At 53.5% G+C, this 17,882-nt stretch overlaps 1 protein-coding gene across 1 annotated transcript in view; it reads right to left on the bottom strand.

The window, feature by feature from the left end:
• LOC118075349 (uncharacterized) overlaps positions 1 to 17,638 on the bottom strand; it is a 36,939-nt gene extending 19,301 nt beyond the window's left edge. The window contains exons 1-3 of the mRNA XM_088658369.1: positions 17,284 to 17,638; positions 15,777 to 15,950; positions 4,559 to 4,716 (exon numbers count right to left, since the gene is read on the bottom strand). Coding sequence (XP_088514495.1) covers positions 4,559 to 4,716; positions 15,777 to 15,950; positions 17,284 to 17,534 — 583 coding nt within the window. The 5' untranslated portion in view covers positions 17,535 to 17,638. The remainder of the gene's footprint in view (positions 1 to 4,558; positions 4,717 to 15,776; positions 15,951 to 17,283) is intronic.
• Positions 17,639 to 17,882: the final 244 nt, after the last annotated feature.

Raw genomic sequence — 17,882 nt, 5'->3', positions numbered from 1 at the left:
GTTTGCCTGCTCCCCCCCCTCTCAGTTCTCTGAAGATGCGGTTGGCAAATTCATCCGCTGCCGTCAGTGCTGTGAGTTCTGCCTCGCTCACCACTGCTGCTCCGCAGGACCAAGCTGACGGGGGGAAGATGTGCCTGGGTGCCGGTGGCGCCTCCTCCTCCATGTACTCTGGCTTGCGGGAGAGGGCATCCGCCCTGACATTCTGCTCTCCCGGGATGTAGTGTATGGAGAAGTTGAAGTTCGAGAAGAACTCTGCCCACCGTATCTGCCGCTGGTTGAGCACCCTGGCAGTTCTCCAGAACTCCAGGTTCTTGTGGTCTGTGCACACCTGGATGGGGTGCTTGGCGCCCACCAGGAAGTGTCTCCAGTGCTGGAACGCAGCGTGGATCGCAAGAAGTTCCCGATCAAACACCGTGTAGTTTCGCTCTGGCTGGGTCAACTTCCTGGAGAAGAAGGCACAGGGTCTCCACTCTCTGTTGGCGTCCAGTTGCAACAAAATGGCGCCCACAGCTTTATCAGAAGCATCTGTCTCCACGCGTAGGGGCGCGTCCTGAACCACGTGGAACAGGTTCTGGTCTGAGGCGAACACCCTCTTGAGGCTTTCAAACGCTGCTTGCGCCTCTGGTGTCCACCTGAACTTCTGCTTGCCCCTCAGGCAGTCAGTGATGGGAGCCGTAACGCGAGAGAAGTTCTTGATGAACTTCCTGTAGAAGTTGGCGAAGCCTAGTAGGCGTTGGGCATCTTTGCGCGTCCTGGGGCTGTGCCAGTCCAGGATGGCCTGCACCTTGTCCTTGTCCATCGCCAGCCCCTTGTCTGACAGCTTGTAGCCTAGGAAGTCCACCTCCTTGGTGTGAAACTTGCACTTCTCCAGCTTCACATACAGGTGGTTCTCCTTCAGGCGCTGCAACACCTCCCTGACATCCTTCACATGCTGCACTGGGTCATCGGAGTAGATAAGGATGTCATCCAGGAAGACCAAGCATTTCCTGAAGAGGAGGGACCCCAGGACGTGGTGCATGAAGGCCTGGAAGCATGCTGAGCCCCCTTGCAACCCGAAGGGCATCACCAGATATTCAAAAGAGCCCAGAGGCGTGAACATCGTGGTTTTCCATTCATCGCCTTCCCGGATCCTGATCAAGTTGTACGCCCCCCTCAGGTCTAGCTTGGTGAAAATCTTGCCCCTGCGTGCCGCTGTCAGGAGATCATCCACTCTGGGCATGGGGAAAGCCACTGGCTCTGTCACTGAATTCAGTCGTCTAAAATCCACCACAAGACGGCGCTGTTGCGTGTCTTTCTTGTCCACCCAGAAGACTGGGCTGCCCCCTGCTGCCTTGCTTTCTCTGATGAACCCCCGCTTGAGGTTCTTGTCGATGAAAGCGCGCAGATCCTCCAGTTCCTGGTCTGACATGGCGTACAGCTTGGCTGGGGGTATAGTTGCCCCTGGCACCAGGTTGATCTGGCAGTCAAAAGGCCTGTGTGGGGGTAGGTGGTCGGACTCCGCTTCGCTGAAGACCTCCTGCAGGTCCCAGTACGGCTTGGGTATCGCCTCACCCCCTTTGACGTGCATGGTGGCCACCGTGGCTATCGGAGGCCCCTCCCCTGGTTGGTGCTGCATGCAATGTTCCAGGCAAAAGTCCGATCCAAAAGTGATGCATCTCTGGTGCCAACTGATGGAGGGGTCGTGGCGCGCCAGCCAGCTCATGCCCAAGACGATGGGGGGGTCTGAGATGGTGGTGACGTTGAATGCCAGTGTCTCTGAGTGCCTTCCCACCGTCATTTTCATGGGGGGGGTTTGATGAGTGATGGCCCCTCCCAGCAGCTCTCTGCCGTCAATGGTCGCCACGTGCAGAGGAAAATCCAGCTGCAGAAGCTGGATCTGGTGCTCTTCTGCAAAGTTTCTCGAGAAGAAGTTCGCGGACGCCCCACTGTCAATTAGGGCGAGGACCGTCAGGGGATAGCCATTTGGGAGCGTGAGCGTCACTTCTAGAACCACTCCTGCTCTGGGAGGGGTGGGCTGGCTCTGCTCCTCTCTGTGCGGGTGGGTGGGCTGGGGCTGTTGTTTGCTGACTGTGCCTGGCTGCTGCCCCTTGTCTCCTGCAGCCAGGCTTTCCCGTTTCCCTGCTGTGGTGCTGCGTCAGTGGGGGAGGGCACAACCGTTCCCGCCTTTCCTTGCCACTCTCTGCGATGTGGGCAGTCTCTGACGAGATGCTGGGGGGAGTTGCAGAGAAAGCAATTCCCACCCCTTCCCTCCTTGCGTCTTGGCGCCGCTGGGGTTTGAAAAGCCCGCGCGCGCGCGCGCTATCAATCTGCATGGGTTCCTGGTCCTGGCTGGCCCCAGGCGTGGCTTGAAAGGGTTGTTGGGGGAGTGGCTTCTCCTGCGACCGTGGGAACCAAGCCCGCTTTGCGCGCGTTGCTTGCTTGTCGCTCCACCGGGATTCCTGTCTCACCCCCACCGCCAGAGCCGCTTTGCTCAGCTGATCCATATTACTGGGCTTTGGACCTCTCGAGAGCTCATCCTTCACCTCCTCATGCAACCCCAAGTAGAACGCCGCTTGCATTGGGGGTGACTCGAGTTCCCACCCCAATCTGTGCACCAGCATGGTGAATTTCGCCCAATACGCGCGAACTGTCATATTTCCTTGGCGTAAATTATGAAGTTCCTCCTTAGTCTGGTCCATATGACTATCGGACGAATACATCGTTTTCAAACCTTCTAGAAATAGTTTGACATTCTTCATGCAAGGATTCTTTGTTGCGATTAACGGTCTTAGCCACTCCCTGGCTGCCCCGGTAAGGTGCTCCACAATAAACGCTACCCTGTGCTCATCATCAGGGAACTCAGCGTGGTGCAGCTCAAGAGCATACACAATCTCAGTCTCAAAGCCCTGATATTCCCTCGGGTCTCCATTGAACTTGCTTACTAGCGTCCCGGCTCTCCTTCCTGGCAGCACTTGGACTTGGGGTGCCCCTCCCGCCTTGTTTTTCTCTGCATCCAGCTTGTTTTGGAGGTCTACCGCCACCGCCCTTAATTCCTGCTCTCTTTCCTGTAGCGCTCTCACCTGTTCCGCAAGTTGTAGCCGGTCGTCCTGGACCTTCTTAGTCTCTTCTTTAGCTGCCTTCAATTCCCCCTGCGCCTGCAGCGACAGCTGCTGCAGTTCTTGCTGGGCTTGCTCCGCGATCTGCCGCCATTTCTCCGCCTCTGACACGCTCATCCCGGCAACTCCAAAGTAGCCCCAAAAGGATTAGGAGGTTGCTGTCACAGTGGCCGGAGTGGACTACTTCAGAGTAACGACGCTACGCAGCTCTGCATTTTATTCTTTTATTGGTGCTGCGTATTTACAGTGCTAAAGTCATTGCTATTTACACGGAGTGATGTGATCAGTCGGTTTCAGAACCTCCTAATGGCTTTTGGCGCGTCTTTCTCCAACACAAAAGCTTTGGCAGACCCATCCTCTTTCCCCTCCTCTTTCTGCGTAGTTCTGGCGTTGGGGGGATGGGTCTCCCTCCCTTATTCGCCCCTTCCTGTCCCACCTGGGACCCTGGCTCCTCTACCTTGCCTGAGCCTTGGACACGACTTCCTGCTTCCCCACTGGAATCGGAACTCTCTCTGCTTTCCCCTGTGCTCGGTGATTGGCTTGAACTCAGGAGGGGAGGGACTTCGCGATATCCCCTGTCCCTCACAATATTTAATATATTTTTTATTCTAATAGCATCTTGAGGACCCCTCTGGCATAGCTCGCGGACCCCTGGGGGTCCCCGGACCACCTGTTGGGAACCACTGAACTAGAGCATGCAGCACTCTGGCAAGACAGTCCACAGGCAGGTAGGGTCTCAGCCTGCATACCAGATGGAGCTAGTAGACAGCCGCCCTGGACACAGAATTGACCTGGGCCTTCATGGACAGCTGTGAGTCCAAAATGACTCCCAGGCTGCGCACCTGGTCCTTCAGGGGCACAGTTACCCCATTCAGGACCAGGGAGTCCTTTACACCAGCCTGCCCCTTGTCTCCCAAGAACAGTACTTCTGTCTTGTCAGGATTCAACCTCAACCTGTTAGCCGCCATCCATCGTCCAACTGCCTCCAGTCACTCACACAGGACCTTCACTGCCCTCACTGGTTCTGATTTAAAAGAGAGGTAGAGCTGGGTATCATCTGCATATTGATGAACACCCAGCCCAAACCCCCCTGATGATCTCTCCCAGCAGCTTCATGTAGATGTTGAAAAGCATGAGGGAGAGGACGGAACCCTGAGGCACCCCACAAGTGAGAGCCCAGGGGCCTGAACACTCATCCCCCAATATCACTTTCTGGACATGGCCCAGGAGAAGGATGAGAACTCAAATAATCTAGCACAGGACTCTGGAAGGGCCCCCCCCCCATGCTGCTGGACTCCAACTCCCATCACCCTCATCCAGCACGACCAACAGTCAGGGATGATGTGAGCTGTAGTTCAGCAGTATCTTCAGGGCCATGGCACATTGTTGTACAACATTTCATTTTAAAATGCAGCTTTGTTTGCTTCTGAGATCATAATCCCTACCCAACTCCTAAAGCCTACCTTGGGAAGAGTCACGCAGCGTCTGATGTAGCAGCTCCCCATCATGCAGGATCTGCTCCTGAGAGCGCAAGGTGGCATCCTGTGCCCGGGCAATCTCTCCAGCAAGCTGATGGGTGGATTCCAGTTGGCGGGCCACAGTCTCTGAAGAGGACGTCAGCCTGGAATGGGAAGAGAAGGCAGGAACCAATTCATTATGACCAGGAACATCTTAACCACACAGCATATCCACTGTGCCAGAAAGGTGCTGAAGTCTGGATATCCTGCTCCGCGGGCAGCCTCCTTGGGTGAAGTCATTCCATCCCTTGAAGGAATCTGGCTGCAACTCTATGCACTCTGATTTGGGAATAAGTCCCACTGAACTCAGTACGACTTAATGTCTAGTTAAGCATGCATAGGATCAGAGCATTAATTTCAGAGAGGAGGATAAAAGGGTTCAAGGCCACCTGTAAGTTACAACTTCTAACCTGCCAGCCCTTCTTGGTACCATCAAAGGGCAGATACTTTGTATTTAAATTACAATGGAGGGTGTTATGTACTGAGCTGAATCCTAGAACAATAGGATTCAGAATCAGCGGGAGCTACCCAATCCAACTCCAGGTGGAAGTGAATCCACAACCTGATTGGCCTGCTGGAGCAGCCAATCAGGCGGCTGGCAGAAGTGAATCTGCTACCTGATTGGCCTGTAGGAGCAGCCAATCAGGCTGCAGGCAGAAGTCAATCCACAATATAATTGGCCCACAGGTGTAGCCCTGAAGTAGCCAATCACGCAAGGCCCATTGTGTAAATAATGTATATAAGCAGATGGTTTTGGGAAAAGAGCCATTCGTCTTCTCTTCTTCTCCTTGATGAATATGAGCTGAATAAAGAGCATGAAATTCACTCTCGACTCCGAGTATATTTCACTGGTGACGAAGGTGGGATCCTGCTGAGCTGACCGCCACCACGCACTGCACCGCAGCACCGCCACCTGCTGCACCGCTGCATCGCACCGTGCATCCAGGCTTCAGCTCCAGGACCCAAGGAACCCAGAATGGCAACCGACAGCAGCTTCTTGCCATTCAAACCAGCATCAGGAGACTGGGAAGGGTACGCCGCCCGTTTCAACTTCCTCCTGCAAGCGAAAGAAGTCACCAACGATGCCATGAAGAGGGCGACATTCTTCAGCGTCTGTGGAGAGGAGACGTTTGAAATCGCCCGGGCTCTCCTTGCACCTAGAGATGTCGCTACCGTCTCTTACAAAACAATAATGGAACGGCTGAAGGAGCACTTTTCACCACAGCCCTCGGTGGTAGCTTGCCGAAATGCCTTCTACGCAAAGCGGCAAGCCCCAGGGGAAACCATAACTGGGTTTGTGACCTCCCTCCGCCAAGCCGCCCGGTTATGCAACTTCTCAGAGTTGGAGAACATGCTTCGTGACCGCCTCGTCGGTGGCCTGAGGGACGAGATGTTGCAACGACGCCTCTACGCCAAAAAAGACCTCACGTTCCAGATTGCTCTGGAGGAAGCCCTGGCAACCGAAGCCGCCGAGAGGTCAACGCAAGAGGCACGACCGGCCCCGCCATCCCAACCGAGGGTCTACCACGAAGACCTCACCGACGAATCCGAATCTGACAGGGAGGAAGTACACCAAGTACAGCGGCGCACTCAAGCAGCACACACACCACAGCAGCCTCGACGAGAAGGAGGGAACTGTGCAAGCTGCGGGGAGAACCACGAGAGGAGGACCTGTCGTTTCCGCAACGCAGAGTGCAGGCAGTGCAGAAAATTGGGACACATCGCCCGGGTGTGTCGGGCTCGACTCACCCGTCGACAAGCATCAGATGACCGACCCAGGAGCCCCAGGTCACACGGCACCATGCACCAAGGCAACTCGACGGAGATCACGGACTACCAGGTATTCCAGTTGCCCCATCCCAGCACAGAGAAAATTTATATAGAGGTACAGATAGAGGGAGCCCCATGCCGCATGGAGCTGGACACGGGTTCAACTCTATCCATAATCTCGGCCCGAACATTAAGGGAACTGTGCCCTAATGGGGGTCCCAAACTAAGGCCGGCCCCATTCACCCTCCGGGACTTCCAGAAACGTAAGGTCCCTACAATGGGGGTGGGGACCTTCAGGGTGCAATATCGAGGGCGAAAGCAACAATTGGACTTGCTGGTAGTTAAGGGCCCCTACGTTAGCTTACTGGGACTGGCATGGTTTGGACCTCTGGGGCTAGCCGTTACCGGGGTGAACCGCACTAGCTTACAAGTGGACGTGGACGCCATATGCAAAGAGTTTCCAGGGGTTTTCGATGGGGCATTGGGACGATATACAGGACCCCCCATTGCCCTACAGCTAGACCCCGCTGTACGACCCATCAGGCACAAGGCCCGCCGGGTCCCGTTCGCCCTGAAACCCCGCATAGACGAGGAATTGGACCGGCTCGTGGAGCAAGGAGTGCTGGAGCCGGTGCCCAACGCCCCCTGGGAAACTCCAATTGTCACACCCGTCAAGCCTAACGGTTCGGTCCGCATCTGTGCAGACTACAAATGCACCATAAACAAGGCTCTCACGGCCCATGCATACCCAGTGCCAGTGGTCAGCCATGTCCTCGCCACCCTGGCTGGGTCAAAAATCTTTGGCAAACTGGACTTAGCCCAAGCGTATCAACAGTTGCCTGTGGACGAAGCCACAGCAGAGGCTCAGACGATTGTGACGCACAGAGGGGCATTCAGAGTAAAGCGGCTGCAATTTGGCGTTAGCGTGGCACCAGGCATATTCCAGAATCTAATGGACTCTCTCCTTAAAGGGATTCCTGGTGTCACCCCCTTCTTCGATGATGTACTGATCGCCGGGCCCACACCAGAGGAATTTGAGGACCGCCTCCGCTCCGTCCTGCACCGTTTCCAGACGGCGGGCCTCAAGGTGAAGCGGGAAAAGTGTTTACTGGGAGTGCCGCAGGTGGACTTTCTGGGATTTAAGGTGGACGCAGAAGGGGTCCATCCAACCGGTGACAAGGTACGGGCCATTTGTGAGGCCCCAGCGCCCAAGAGCAAGCCCGAACTTCAGTCATTCTTGGGACTATTGAACTTTTACCATGCCTTCCTTCCCCATAAGGCAGCGGTAGCGGAGCCCCTACACAGACTCCTAGATAAAAAAGCCCCTTGGGTGTGGGGCCAGCGACAAAGGGCCGCATTCCAGGCAGTCAAGGACTTGCTCGTCTCGAACTCGGTCTTGGCACACTTCGACGAGAGGCTGCCAGTGGTGCTGGCATGCGACGCCTCTCCCTATGGCATCGGCGCTGTCCTGGGACACCAACTCCCGGATGGAAGAGAGGTGCCGGTGGCATACTTCTCCCAGACGCTTGCTGCAGCCGAACGAAACTACTCACAGATTGACAAGGAGGGTCTGGCAATCGTGAAGGGCGTAAAAAAATTCCATGATTTCTTGTACGGGCGGCCCTTTACCATAGTGACTGACCACAAGCCGTTGCTTGGCCTGTTTGCCCCCGAGAAGCAGACCCCCCAAGTGTTGTCTCCACGTGTCCTCAGGTGGTCAATTTTCCTTGCCGGCTACCAGTATGCACTAATCCACCGCCCTGGGAAGGCGATGGGCCACGCAGACGCACTCAGCAGGCTACCACTACCAGAAACAGGCCCCGACCCAGCGCCTGCGCAAGAGGTTATGACCCTGGAGCTGCTTCCCGACCGACCCATTCAGGCACAAGAAGTTGCGCACCATTCCACAAAAGATAGGGTCATCTCCCGGGTCCTGGACTGGGTGTGGCGAGGATGGCCCAGCAGCGGCCCCGGGCCAGAATTCGCTGGCTACACAAACCGCAAACATGAACTGTCGGCCCACAAGGGGTGCCTGTTATGGGGAAGCAGGGTTGTTGTTCCCCAGCCCCTCCGCAAAAGGGTCCTCACAGCCCTACACGAGACACACCCAGGGGTAGTGAGGATGAAGGCCCTCGCCAGGAGTTATGTGTGGTGGCCGGGGATTGACAGAGAGATAGAGGCCTGGGTCCAACACTGCCAGACCTGCCAAGAATCCCGCCCGGATCCCCCAAGGGCCCCAGTCCAGCCCTGGGAGTCCGCCCGACATCCATGGTCACGCTTGCACGTGGACTTCGCTGGCCCCTTCCAGGGAAAAACATTCTTCATAGTGGTGGATTCCTACACCAAATGGCTGGAGGTCGCACTGGTACCGTCCACTTCTACGGCGGCAGCCACAGGCTCCAGTTTTCACTCCCTATAGTGCCTGCACCCTATTGTGTCGGCCAACCATACATGTTCCACGTGCTTCACACCTCCCCACCCCCCACCCCAAGTTACAAAAACCCAAAAATATACTTGAGTCTTTTTGGGTAAGCCCAGAGGGCTTTTATGCCACAACCACAGTATTTGGGGCAACTTAGGGAAGCAGGAACTGTCAGATACAGGCAGTATCCGTTAGACCAGGGATGTCCAACAGGTCGATCACGATCTATTGGTAGATCCCTGCAATGTTTTGGTAGATCGCGGTTGATCTCTGGCTCCCTTTCCTCTGCATCTGTAAATCTGACTCCTGCCCTGCCCCCTCATCCCGCCCTCCATTGTTGTTTGAACTCAGGAAGAGAAGATGGGGCTCCCTCTGTGTGGCTGTTTTCATTCATAGCGATGTTTTTGTGAGTGACTCAACCCCTACTTCCCTTCCCTTGCCTTCCTCCCTCCCCAAACGGAACTCCCCTCCCCCCAAAAGCCTGCACCTTAACCCCCCCAAAACGGTGCTTCCCTCATCCCCCCAAAAGCTGAAGAACTTTGAGCTGAACCCCTAAAAAAACGGGATTTCTTCCTCCCCAAAAAAGCTCAACAAGTTTGAGCTGAACCCCTAAAGAAATGGGGGTAGATCATTGCCAGATGTTAATTCTGAAAGTAGATCACAGCCTCTTGGGAGTTGGCCACTCCTGCGTTATACCAGTGGTGAGGAACCTGTGCCCCCCCCAGAGGTTGCTGGACTGCAACTCCCATCCTTCACTGAACATGGGTTCTGCTGGCTGGGGATGGTGCGATTTGGCATCCAAGAGTGTATGGAGGGCCACACAGGTTCCCCAGCCCTGCCTTGTGCTTCCTTAGTGCGGTGAGCTGGAATTACTCCCTAGGGGGAAAGTCAAAATACAGCACGTGGCTTGGCTCTTACCCCTCCCTGCTCCAAGTTGCTTGTTCTAGATTTCCACCAAGTGTCAACCAGACAAATGTTGATGTTAAGTGGATCTGATGGTCCATGCTTCCCAAATTAGACTATCCTGTCACACTGAAACTAGTCTGCTCTGGGAAATGCTGGAATTAAGAGTGTCACTCAGGGGTAGCTCTCCCCACGTAGAACAAATGCCCTACTTTTTGGTGCTGCCGGTTCCAGTGGCTCAGATGGAAACCCAACGCTTAGCTTGCCTGCTGCCCAGCCCAGCTGCTAGTCAAGGAGCTGTCTTTGAGGAGGGGGTTGACAGGCAAGAGCACTCCATTCATACTGAGAATTGGCAACTACTTTACCCTAACAAAGGGTTGGGAAGAGAACAAATTTAGACATGCCAAATACCTCCACCCGACCTCCTTCCCCTTCTACCCTGGTTGTCAGACCAGGCATAGTGGTAGAGTCAGGCAGCTGCCAATGCTCCAGTTAGGGCCCCCAACACTGAAGCTTCTCCTATCTTCTGCTAAGCAATGAAAGAAGCAAGCAGATAGAGCAGGAAACTCTCTACTCATTGTCCTCTTGCATGAGTGCTGGTGCAGATTGGATGCAAATGGGCATCTTTACCTGTTGAGACTGCAGTGTGGTTTTCAAAAGGAAGGGGGCAGGGGGAGATTTTTTTGCTATGGGCAACTGGAAAAGTTACCCCCCCCCAAAAAAACAACAACACTTGACCCACTCTTTTTTTCACCAGTTTCCTCCCACTAACAACTCACTCTTCCTTTCTATCTTCTTGCTTGATGTCTGGGGATGCTTCCAAAGGAGCTGTTTTTGAGCATTCATCCTGATTTGTTTGCAGGAGGTTAAATGACAAGACATCAAAGCAAGTATTATTATCCCACGCTTCGCTGTGCATTTCCCTACCCCTTTCTATATCTGGTCAGACCTCACCTGGAGTACTGTGTCCAGTTCTGGGCACCACAGTTCAAGAAGGATACTGACAAGCTGGAACGTGTCCAGAGGAGGGCAACCAAAATGGTCAAAGGCCTGGAAACAATGCCTTATGAGGAACGGCTTAGGGAGCTGGGTATGTTTAGCCTGGAGAAGAGAAGGTTAAGGGGTGATATGATAGCCATGTTCAAATATATAAAAGGATGTCATATAGAGAAGGGTGAAAGGTTGTTTTCTGCTGCTCCAGACAAGCGGACACGGAGCAATGGATTCAAACTAGAAGAAAGAAGCTTCCACCTAAACATTAGGAAGAACTTCCTGACAGTAAGAGCTGTTCGACAGTGGAATTTGCTACCAAGGAGTGTGGTGGAGTCTCCTTCTTTGGAGGTCTTTAAGCAGAGGCTTGACAGGCCTATGTCAAGAATGCTTTGATGGTGTTTCCTGCTTGGCAGGGGGTTGGACTGGATGGCCCTTGTGGTCTCTTCCAACTCTACAATTCTATGACATTTTGGCAAATTTTAAAAACGTTCCCCTGAAAAAGAGGATGTGACCTGAAAAAAGAGGACACATGGTGTCACAGATGGGGTGTTGGCTACTCCCGAGTAAGCACTCCACACATCCTCTGGATTTTCATAGTTTTATTGTGCATGCTATATACAGTGGTGAGATGTCTCAAATCATGTCTGCTCTGCATGGGGCAGAAGCCCACAATGGCCTCTCGTGGGCTCTGACCCCCCTTTTAAGACTCCAAACGCCCCTCCTCCTTGCTCTATGGGTCCTCCGTGGTCCCAAACCAGGCTCCTGAGGTGCCGTTCTCTCTCCTCCCTCCTTTCCAGCCCCTGCTGAAGCTAGCTCCTCCCCTGCTTCTCTGCTACCAACCTGGAGCTGAGCCACCAGGACTCTGCAGAGCCCTGGACCCGTCTTAACCCTTCCTGTTCCTGATTTGAACTCCCAGACTTGCTGCTGCTCTCCCATCTGGTGGAAGTAAGCAGAGTGGGCTGCTCTCTGCAAGCCCTCTCTCTTACATCCACCCCCCCTCCAGGCTCCCCCCCCCTTTCTGAGGCCTGGTTTGCCTGGTCTGATGTCTGTAAAGAGGGCTGGAAGCCTGACAGGTCTTCCTCCTCTGTAGTGTGTGTAAAATCCTGTTCCCCGTCGGTGCTGGGTGGCTGGTCCGTGTAGTTCCTTCCGTTGTCATCCTCCTCCTCCCTCTGGAAAATTGCTTCCGATTCCCGGAGGGCTCCTTGGGTCTGCGTCTCCCCTGCTCCCCACCTGGGATCGCCCTCCCCCTCTGTGTTCCCTGTGCTACTGACGTGTGGTGGTTTGGGTCTGTGGGAGAAAGGAGCGTGCAGTTCCAGTGTGCGGTCCTCCCCTTGCATGGTGTGCGTGGTTGCCTCCGCGTTTTGGGAAGCAGGAGTGCCCTGCCTGGCCATCAGACATTTTAACCCCCCCTCCCCCCACCGGGAGCCCGGGCTCGCTGTGGCACTGTAGACCTCCTCCTCTTCCTTTCTTTCTGGAACCTCTTGGCTGCCTTCTCCCTCCACCCTTCTGTCTAGTGTCTTTTGTGTGATTTCTTCCCCCTCCCTCCTGTCAGCGTCTTGTGTTGGATGTGTGTCACGTCCTCTGAACCTTGGGCTTTCCCTAAAGTGTGAGAGCAAAGACCTGTGACCCACGGGATGGACCTTTCTCGCTGTAGGTGCTTCCCCCCTGAAGGTGACAGGGTTGATCTGTGTCAGAACCTTGAAGGGCCCCAGCCTTCTGGGTGCCAGCTTCTTCCCCCTTCCCCCCATGGGAAGGCCTTCTGACCACAGCCAGACCCTGTCCCCTCCGTGGAAGACCTTCTCCAGTCCCCTGTGATGGTCTGCCCCCTCCTTGTAAGCCTCATTGCCCCTTGCCACGTCTCCATCCAGTTGTTGGTGTACTGTCTCCCTCCTCTCACCCCATGCCTCAATAGGTGGTCCCCCATTCTCCCCCTCCCCCTGCTCTGGGAAGGCTCTGGGGTTTCGCCCAAGACTGGCCTTACTGGGTGTGAGCCTCGTGAAGACATGTACTGCATGCCCCTCCGTGGGGTTGTCATGATATTGCCTGAGAATCTTCCCTCTGAGGGAGTCCTGGGGCATATACCGGGCATCATTGCTAAAGAGTAACCCCTCTTCCTCGGCAAGCCCTTCCCCTGCCCCCTTTTTCTCCCTCAAGTCCCTCCGTATGTTCTGGGTAAAAGTGTCCTCTTTGGTGAGTTGGCTCAGTTTCTCTTCCTGCATCCCCGCCTCTGCGTCGTTCCATCCGCCTGGGGAGCTGATGTGGTGCGATCCTGAGGATTCTCCTTCTTTCCTGCAGTGCTCCTTGCCGTCTGCATCTCCAAAGGTGAGATCTCCCCGGCGCTGGCTGCCCACAGGGTCATTGTCCATTAAGTCCAAAGCTAGCACTTCTGCGTGCTTGTTCACTGTCATCTTCCGAGAGGGGGTCTGTTGCGTGACCTCACCCTCCTGCAATTCCCGGCCGCCTACGGTCAAGACGCTCATGGGCAGCTCCCTTGGGAAAATGGGAATCTGATCCTGCTTAGCCAAGTGCACCGATAGGAAATCGTTGCTGCTGCCCCTGCGGAGAAGCCCGACTGTCTCCTGGGTCTGGCCTCTTGGCAGCTGCAGACTCACTTCCATCTCTTTGTCGTGCTGGTGCTTGAGCCGTTCCATAGTTGCAGGGTGCTGGCAACTCATGCCAATCCTCCCTCGGCATCTCTCTCTTCTGCTTTAGATGCTGCCAACTTCATGCCGGCTGCTCCATTTGCAGCCCTCTTCCCTCGGGGTAGCCATCAAAAGATTGTGGGCTTGCTGTCACAGATGGGGTGTTGGCTACTCCCGAGTAAGCACTCCACACATCCTCTGGATTTTCATAGTTTTATTGTGCATGCTATATACAGTGGTGAGATGTCTCAAATCATGTCTGCTCTGCATGGGGCAGAAGCCCACAATGGCCTCTCGTGGGCTCTGACCCCCCTTTTAAGACTCCAAACGCCCCTCCTCCTTGCTCTATGGGTCCTCCGTGGTCCCAAACCAGGCTCCTGAGGTGCCGTTCTCTCTCCTCCCTCCTTTCCAGCCCCTGCTGAAGCTAGCTCCTCCCCTGCTTCTCTGCTACCAACCTGGAGCTGAGCCACCAGGACTCTGCAGAGCCCTGGACCCGTCTTAACCCTTCCTGTTCCTGATTTGAACTCCCAGACTTGCTGCTGCTCTCCCATCTGGTGGAAGTAAGCAGAGTGGGCTGCTCTCTGCAAGCCCTCTCTCTTACACATGGCAACTGGGATGGGTGGGGGGCAGAACTGAGTTAGCTGCGACACAGTGGGTCAGTTAGTTAAGTATATTTTTATTTACTTGACTAGCTGGCCCGCCGTGGCTAATCCCTGTGACGGCCACCACCCTGTGTCAATCCATGACAGTAAGAGCTGTTCGGCAGTGGAATTTGCTGCCAAGAAGTGTGGTGGAGTCTCCTTCTTTGGAGGTCTTTAAGCAGAGGCTTGACAAGAATGCTTTGATGGTGTTTCCTGCTTGGCAGGGGGTTGGACTGGATGGCCCTTGTGGTCTCTTGCAACTCTATGATTCTATGATTCTATCACAAAAAGCCCAATCTTTTGGGGAGGTGAGTTTGCAGTGCAATACCTCCCAATCAACTATAGTTGTGCAATCTGAGTTTGCTGGTATGTGATTGAATCCATCCTAAAGATAGTCACACTCGGGAAGTGCACTATATCACTGTGAATGATATTGATTCAGAGAGAGAGAGAGAGTGTGTGTGTAATCCTGTGTAGGTCTGCTTAGCGCACTGAGATCAGAGGTATAAACATGCATAGGATCTTTCTAAGGGAGGAAGATGGTGAAAAAACCAGAGTTTATTGGCTCTGCCAGCTGTGATCTCTGGTTCCACCTACTGAACTCAACCTATTATTAGTTGCTCTTCTCGTGCTTCACTAGGCCTAAAGGGCATCAACCACCACTGGAAGATCGAAGCAGCACCAGGAAACACAGGAGTGCATGCAAATTATGCTATGTGGGCCTCCTCATACAAGTGCCTAGTGTGGAAGCAGTCAAGAGAAACCCCACTAACATGCTTAGGGGTTCCAAAGGGCTCCCACCAGGCCTTAATTGTCTCTGCCCTCCCATGCTGGTTCATAGGAACTTATCTTATACCATTGGGCCATCTAACTTAGTATTGCCTACAATGACTGGCAGTGCCTCTTTAGGATTTCAGGTACAGTACAGTCAAACCTCAGATTCCAAATGCCTCTGTTTTGGAATGTTTCGACTCCCGTATGCCGAAAACCCGGAAGTAAGTGCTCCGGTTTTCAAAAAAAATTCGGAAGCCAAACGTCCGACGTGGCAGCTGCTTGAGTGCAGGAAGATCCTGCAACCAATTGGAAGCCACACCTTGGTTGTTGAACATTTCGGAAGCCAAACGGGCTTCCAGAATGAAGGGAGGGGTTTGCCAATAGTGTTGTTGAGCTAGATCTGATCCTATAGTTTGCATTGCCTGCATTGTATAATTCTGATTGTATGGCTTAGCGCCCCCCCCCCTATCCCTGGGATGTCTTGCTTAAAATGCTTTCCTCTTTGCCTCTATGCCTCTGTGTGTCAAAGTGCAATGTAACAGTGAGACTTGCTATCAAGGCTAAGAGCTGACCTTGTCTGGATCACAGAGAAAGGCTTATTAGTGGACGCACGTCCAGCCTGACGCTGGAAGCTGCTAGCTTGATGCATAGTCGTATTGAAGGCCCAAGAAGTGTATAAGAAGCTTTGCAAATTTGTGTTTCTTTACTCTTGTCACCAGGAGTCTCTCTATATAGAGACTAAAACTCTTTCTCTAAATTCAACCCCCGGTGTCATTATTGACTGTCTCTGTCCTGCCTGGGTGCAACTTAAGGACTCTTATCAGCAAATAAGGCTACAGGAACAGATTATGTTCGACAACCGGTTTGACTCTATGGGGTATTCCCAGCCTTCCCTGGAGAATGAAACTGGGAACTTCTGCATGTAAAGCAGGTGCTTTTCCTGCATGTGAAGCATGAGCCAGAATTACCCTTCCAGGCTAGTTGCTCTCTAGAGGAAGAAAGAGTCCCATTTTCCTTACCTGTGCACGGTATCTTGGGCTCGTCGTTGCCAGGCCTCATTGTGCAGGAAATAACAGATGCTTTGAGCATGGGTGAAGAACTCTGTGTACACTCCAAATGCCACTGGGTCCATGTCCTGTGTGCAATCACGTATGGAGCTGCTAGGCTCACAGGGGGGAAACTTCCTCCCAGACCTGCCCAGGAGAAGACACAGAATAAGCTGAAGCAAGCATTTACCAGTCTGAGGAAACAACAAGAACCAGCACAACCAGCCTTGAATTATGTTGACTTGACATCCCAGTCAAAACAAAGGCAAGATCCATACCATACATTGAAAGCACATGGCTTCCCACAAAGAATTCCACAAGGAACAGTAGTTTCGTAAGGGTGCTGGGAACTGTAGCTCGGGGGGGGGGGGACTACATCTCTCCAGATTATTTCAGGGAAGTCAGGACTGTCAAAGGGATATAGATGCACTTTAAATGTATATTGTGGGTGTGAGCAAAAGGAAAGGGAAAAGCTCCTCCTCCATGAAGCTTTAGGTCAGGGGTCAGCAACCTAAGGCCCACAGGTTGGAAGCGGCCCGCGGAGGCCATTTGACCAGATCACGAGCTGCCCCCGAACTGAGCTGCCTGCTCGCAAGCTGTGCTAAACCAGCACAGCGCGGCACTGGGACTCGCTTCTGTGGTGCCAAAAATCATGTCTGCGCACGTGCAGACACCGAAAATCACGGGCGTGATCCGGCCCAGGGAGGGATCTTAAGGGGACCGATCCGGCCCAGGCAAGATAAACCTTGCCAACCCCTGCTTTAGGTTCAAGCAATGTCTCTCTTCCACTGTCACCTCCGATGAGCTACGGAAAATGATAAGAACTACAAATGTTACAACAAAAAAACCTAATAAAAACCATTAATACAAATTACTTAAAATAAAATAAAATATCGCTGTAAATGCTGAAACCCTTTCCCACCCAACACCTCTTCCAATTCCTAGCTCCACCCTGCTCTCACTCAGGGCCCAAACACACTCACAGATCACCCCTCAAATCCCACACCACAGAGGGTTTGTGGAGCCTGCAAACATCACCCTAGACTGTCCTACTAGGGTTGATGGACAGACACCAATGTTGATGGGGCTTCCTCAGGCTGCCCACAGCTGTGCCCCATTCAGTAAACAAATCAGCTGCGCACTGTGCAGTTCCAGGCTACAACAGGTTGGGCTGGGTGAGTTTGTTGAAGGAGGTTAAGCTGAGAGGCTTTGACTAGCCAAATTTCACCTAGTGGCAGGGTGAGGATCTGCTTCCCGATACCTCAAGTCCTAGGATGGGGTTTCCCAAACTGAGGTTTCCAGCTGTTTTTGGACTAAGATTCCAGTCCATCCCTGATCACTGGTCCTGCTAGCTAGGGATGAAGGGAGTTGTTGTCCAAAACCAGCTGGGAAACCCTGTCCTAGGACAACACTCTAGTGATCACTCCATTACACTGGCTGTCACCAGCCCGTCCCCCAAGACCCAGGTATCTGGACTCACCGCTGGAGGTGGCAATGGGCAAATGCGATTGCAATGCGGCTTTGCTGCTCCTCATCCAGCTCCCTGCACCCAGTGTCTAGCTGCCCTAAGGCTCCCATCCAACAAGTACCATAGCGTGGGTGTCGAGCCAGTTCACGGGCCTGTTGCAGGCGGGTCCTTCCTTGAGACAGAAGCTCAGGATTGGGAGATACCAGTGCCCCAAAACTGGGGTAGAAATAAGCTACACAAAGAACAACTGAAAAGCCCAGCATGACTATCCTTATGGAATGTAACTGGTGGGATGGGAGGAGATAGGCTGCTGTAAGCCCAGCAGATTAAAGTTCAGGTGATAGGTTAACTTCCCAGGGTGGAAGTATGGAAGCATTTAAATGTCCTGTAGATTTGTCCTTGTGGGGTGGAGGAAACAGTAAATCATGTGGTGTGGGATTGGCTGTGATACAGAGATGAAAGGGGACCTCTCCTTTGTAAACTTACATTTAAAGCAGTATCATACCACTTTAAACAGTCATGGCTTCCCCCAAGGAATCATGGGTGCTCAGACGGGTCTGTTTGTGTAATGGCCATGAGGTGGTTGCTCACGAGTAACGACGCTGGAGTCC

Source organism: Zootoca vivipara, chromosome 15 (genome assembly GCF_965207765.1).
Source record: "Zootoca vivipara chromosome 15, rZooViv2.hap1.1, whole genome shotgun sequence".
Classification (NCBI taxonomy): domain Eukaryota; kingdom Metazoa; phylum Chordata; class Lepidosauria; order Squamata; family Lacertidae; genus Zootoca; species Zootoca vivipara.
Note: the sequence above shows the minus strand (reverse complement) of the source record. Positions and strands in the feature narration are given on the sequence as shown.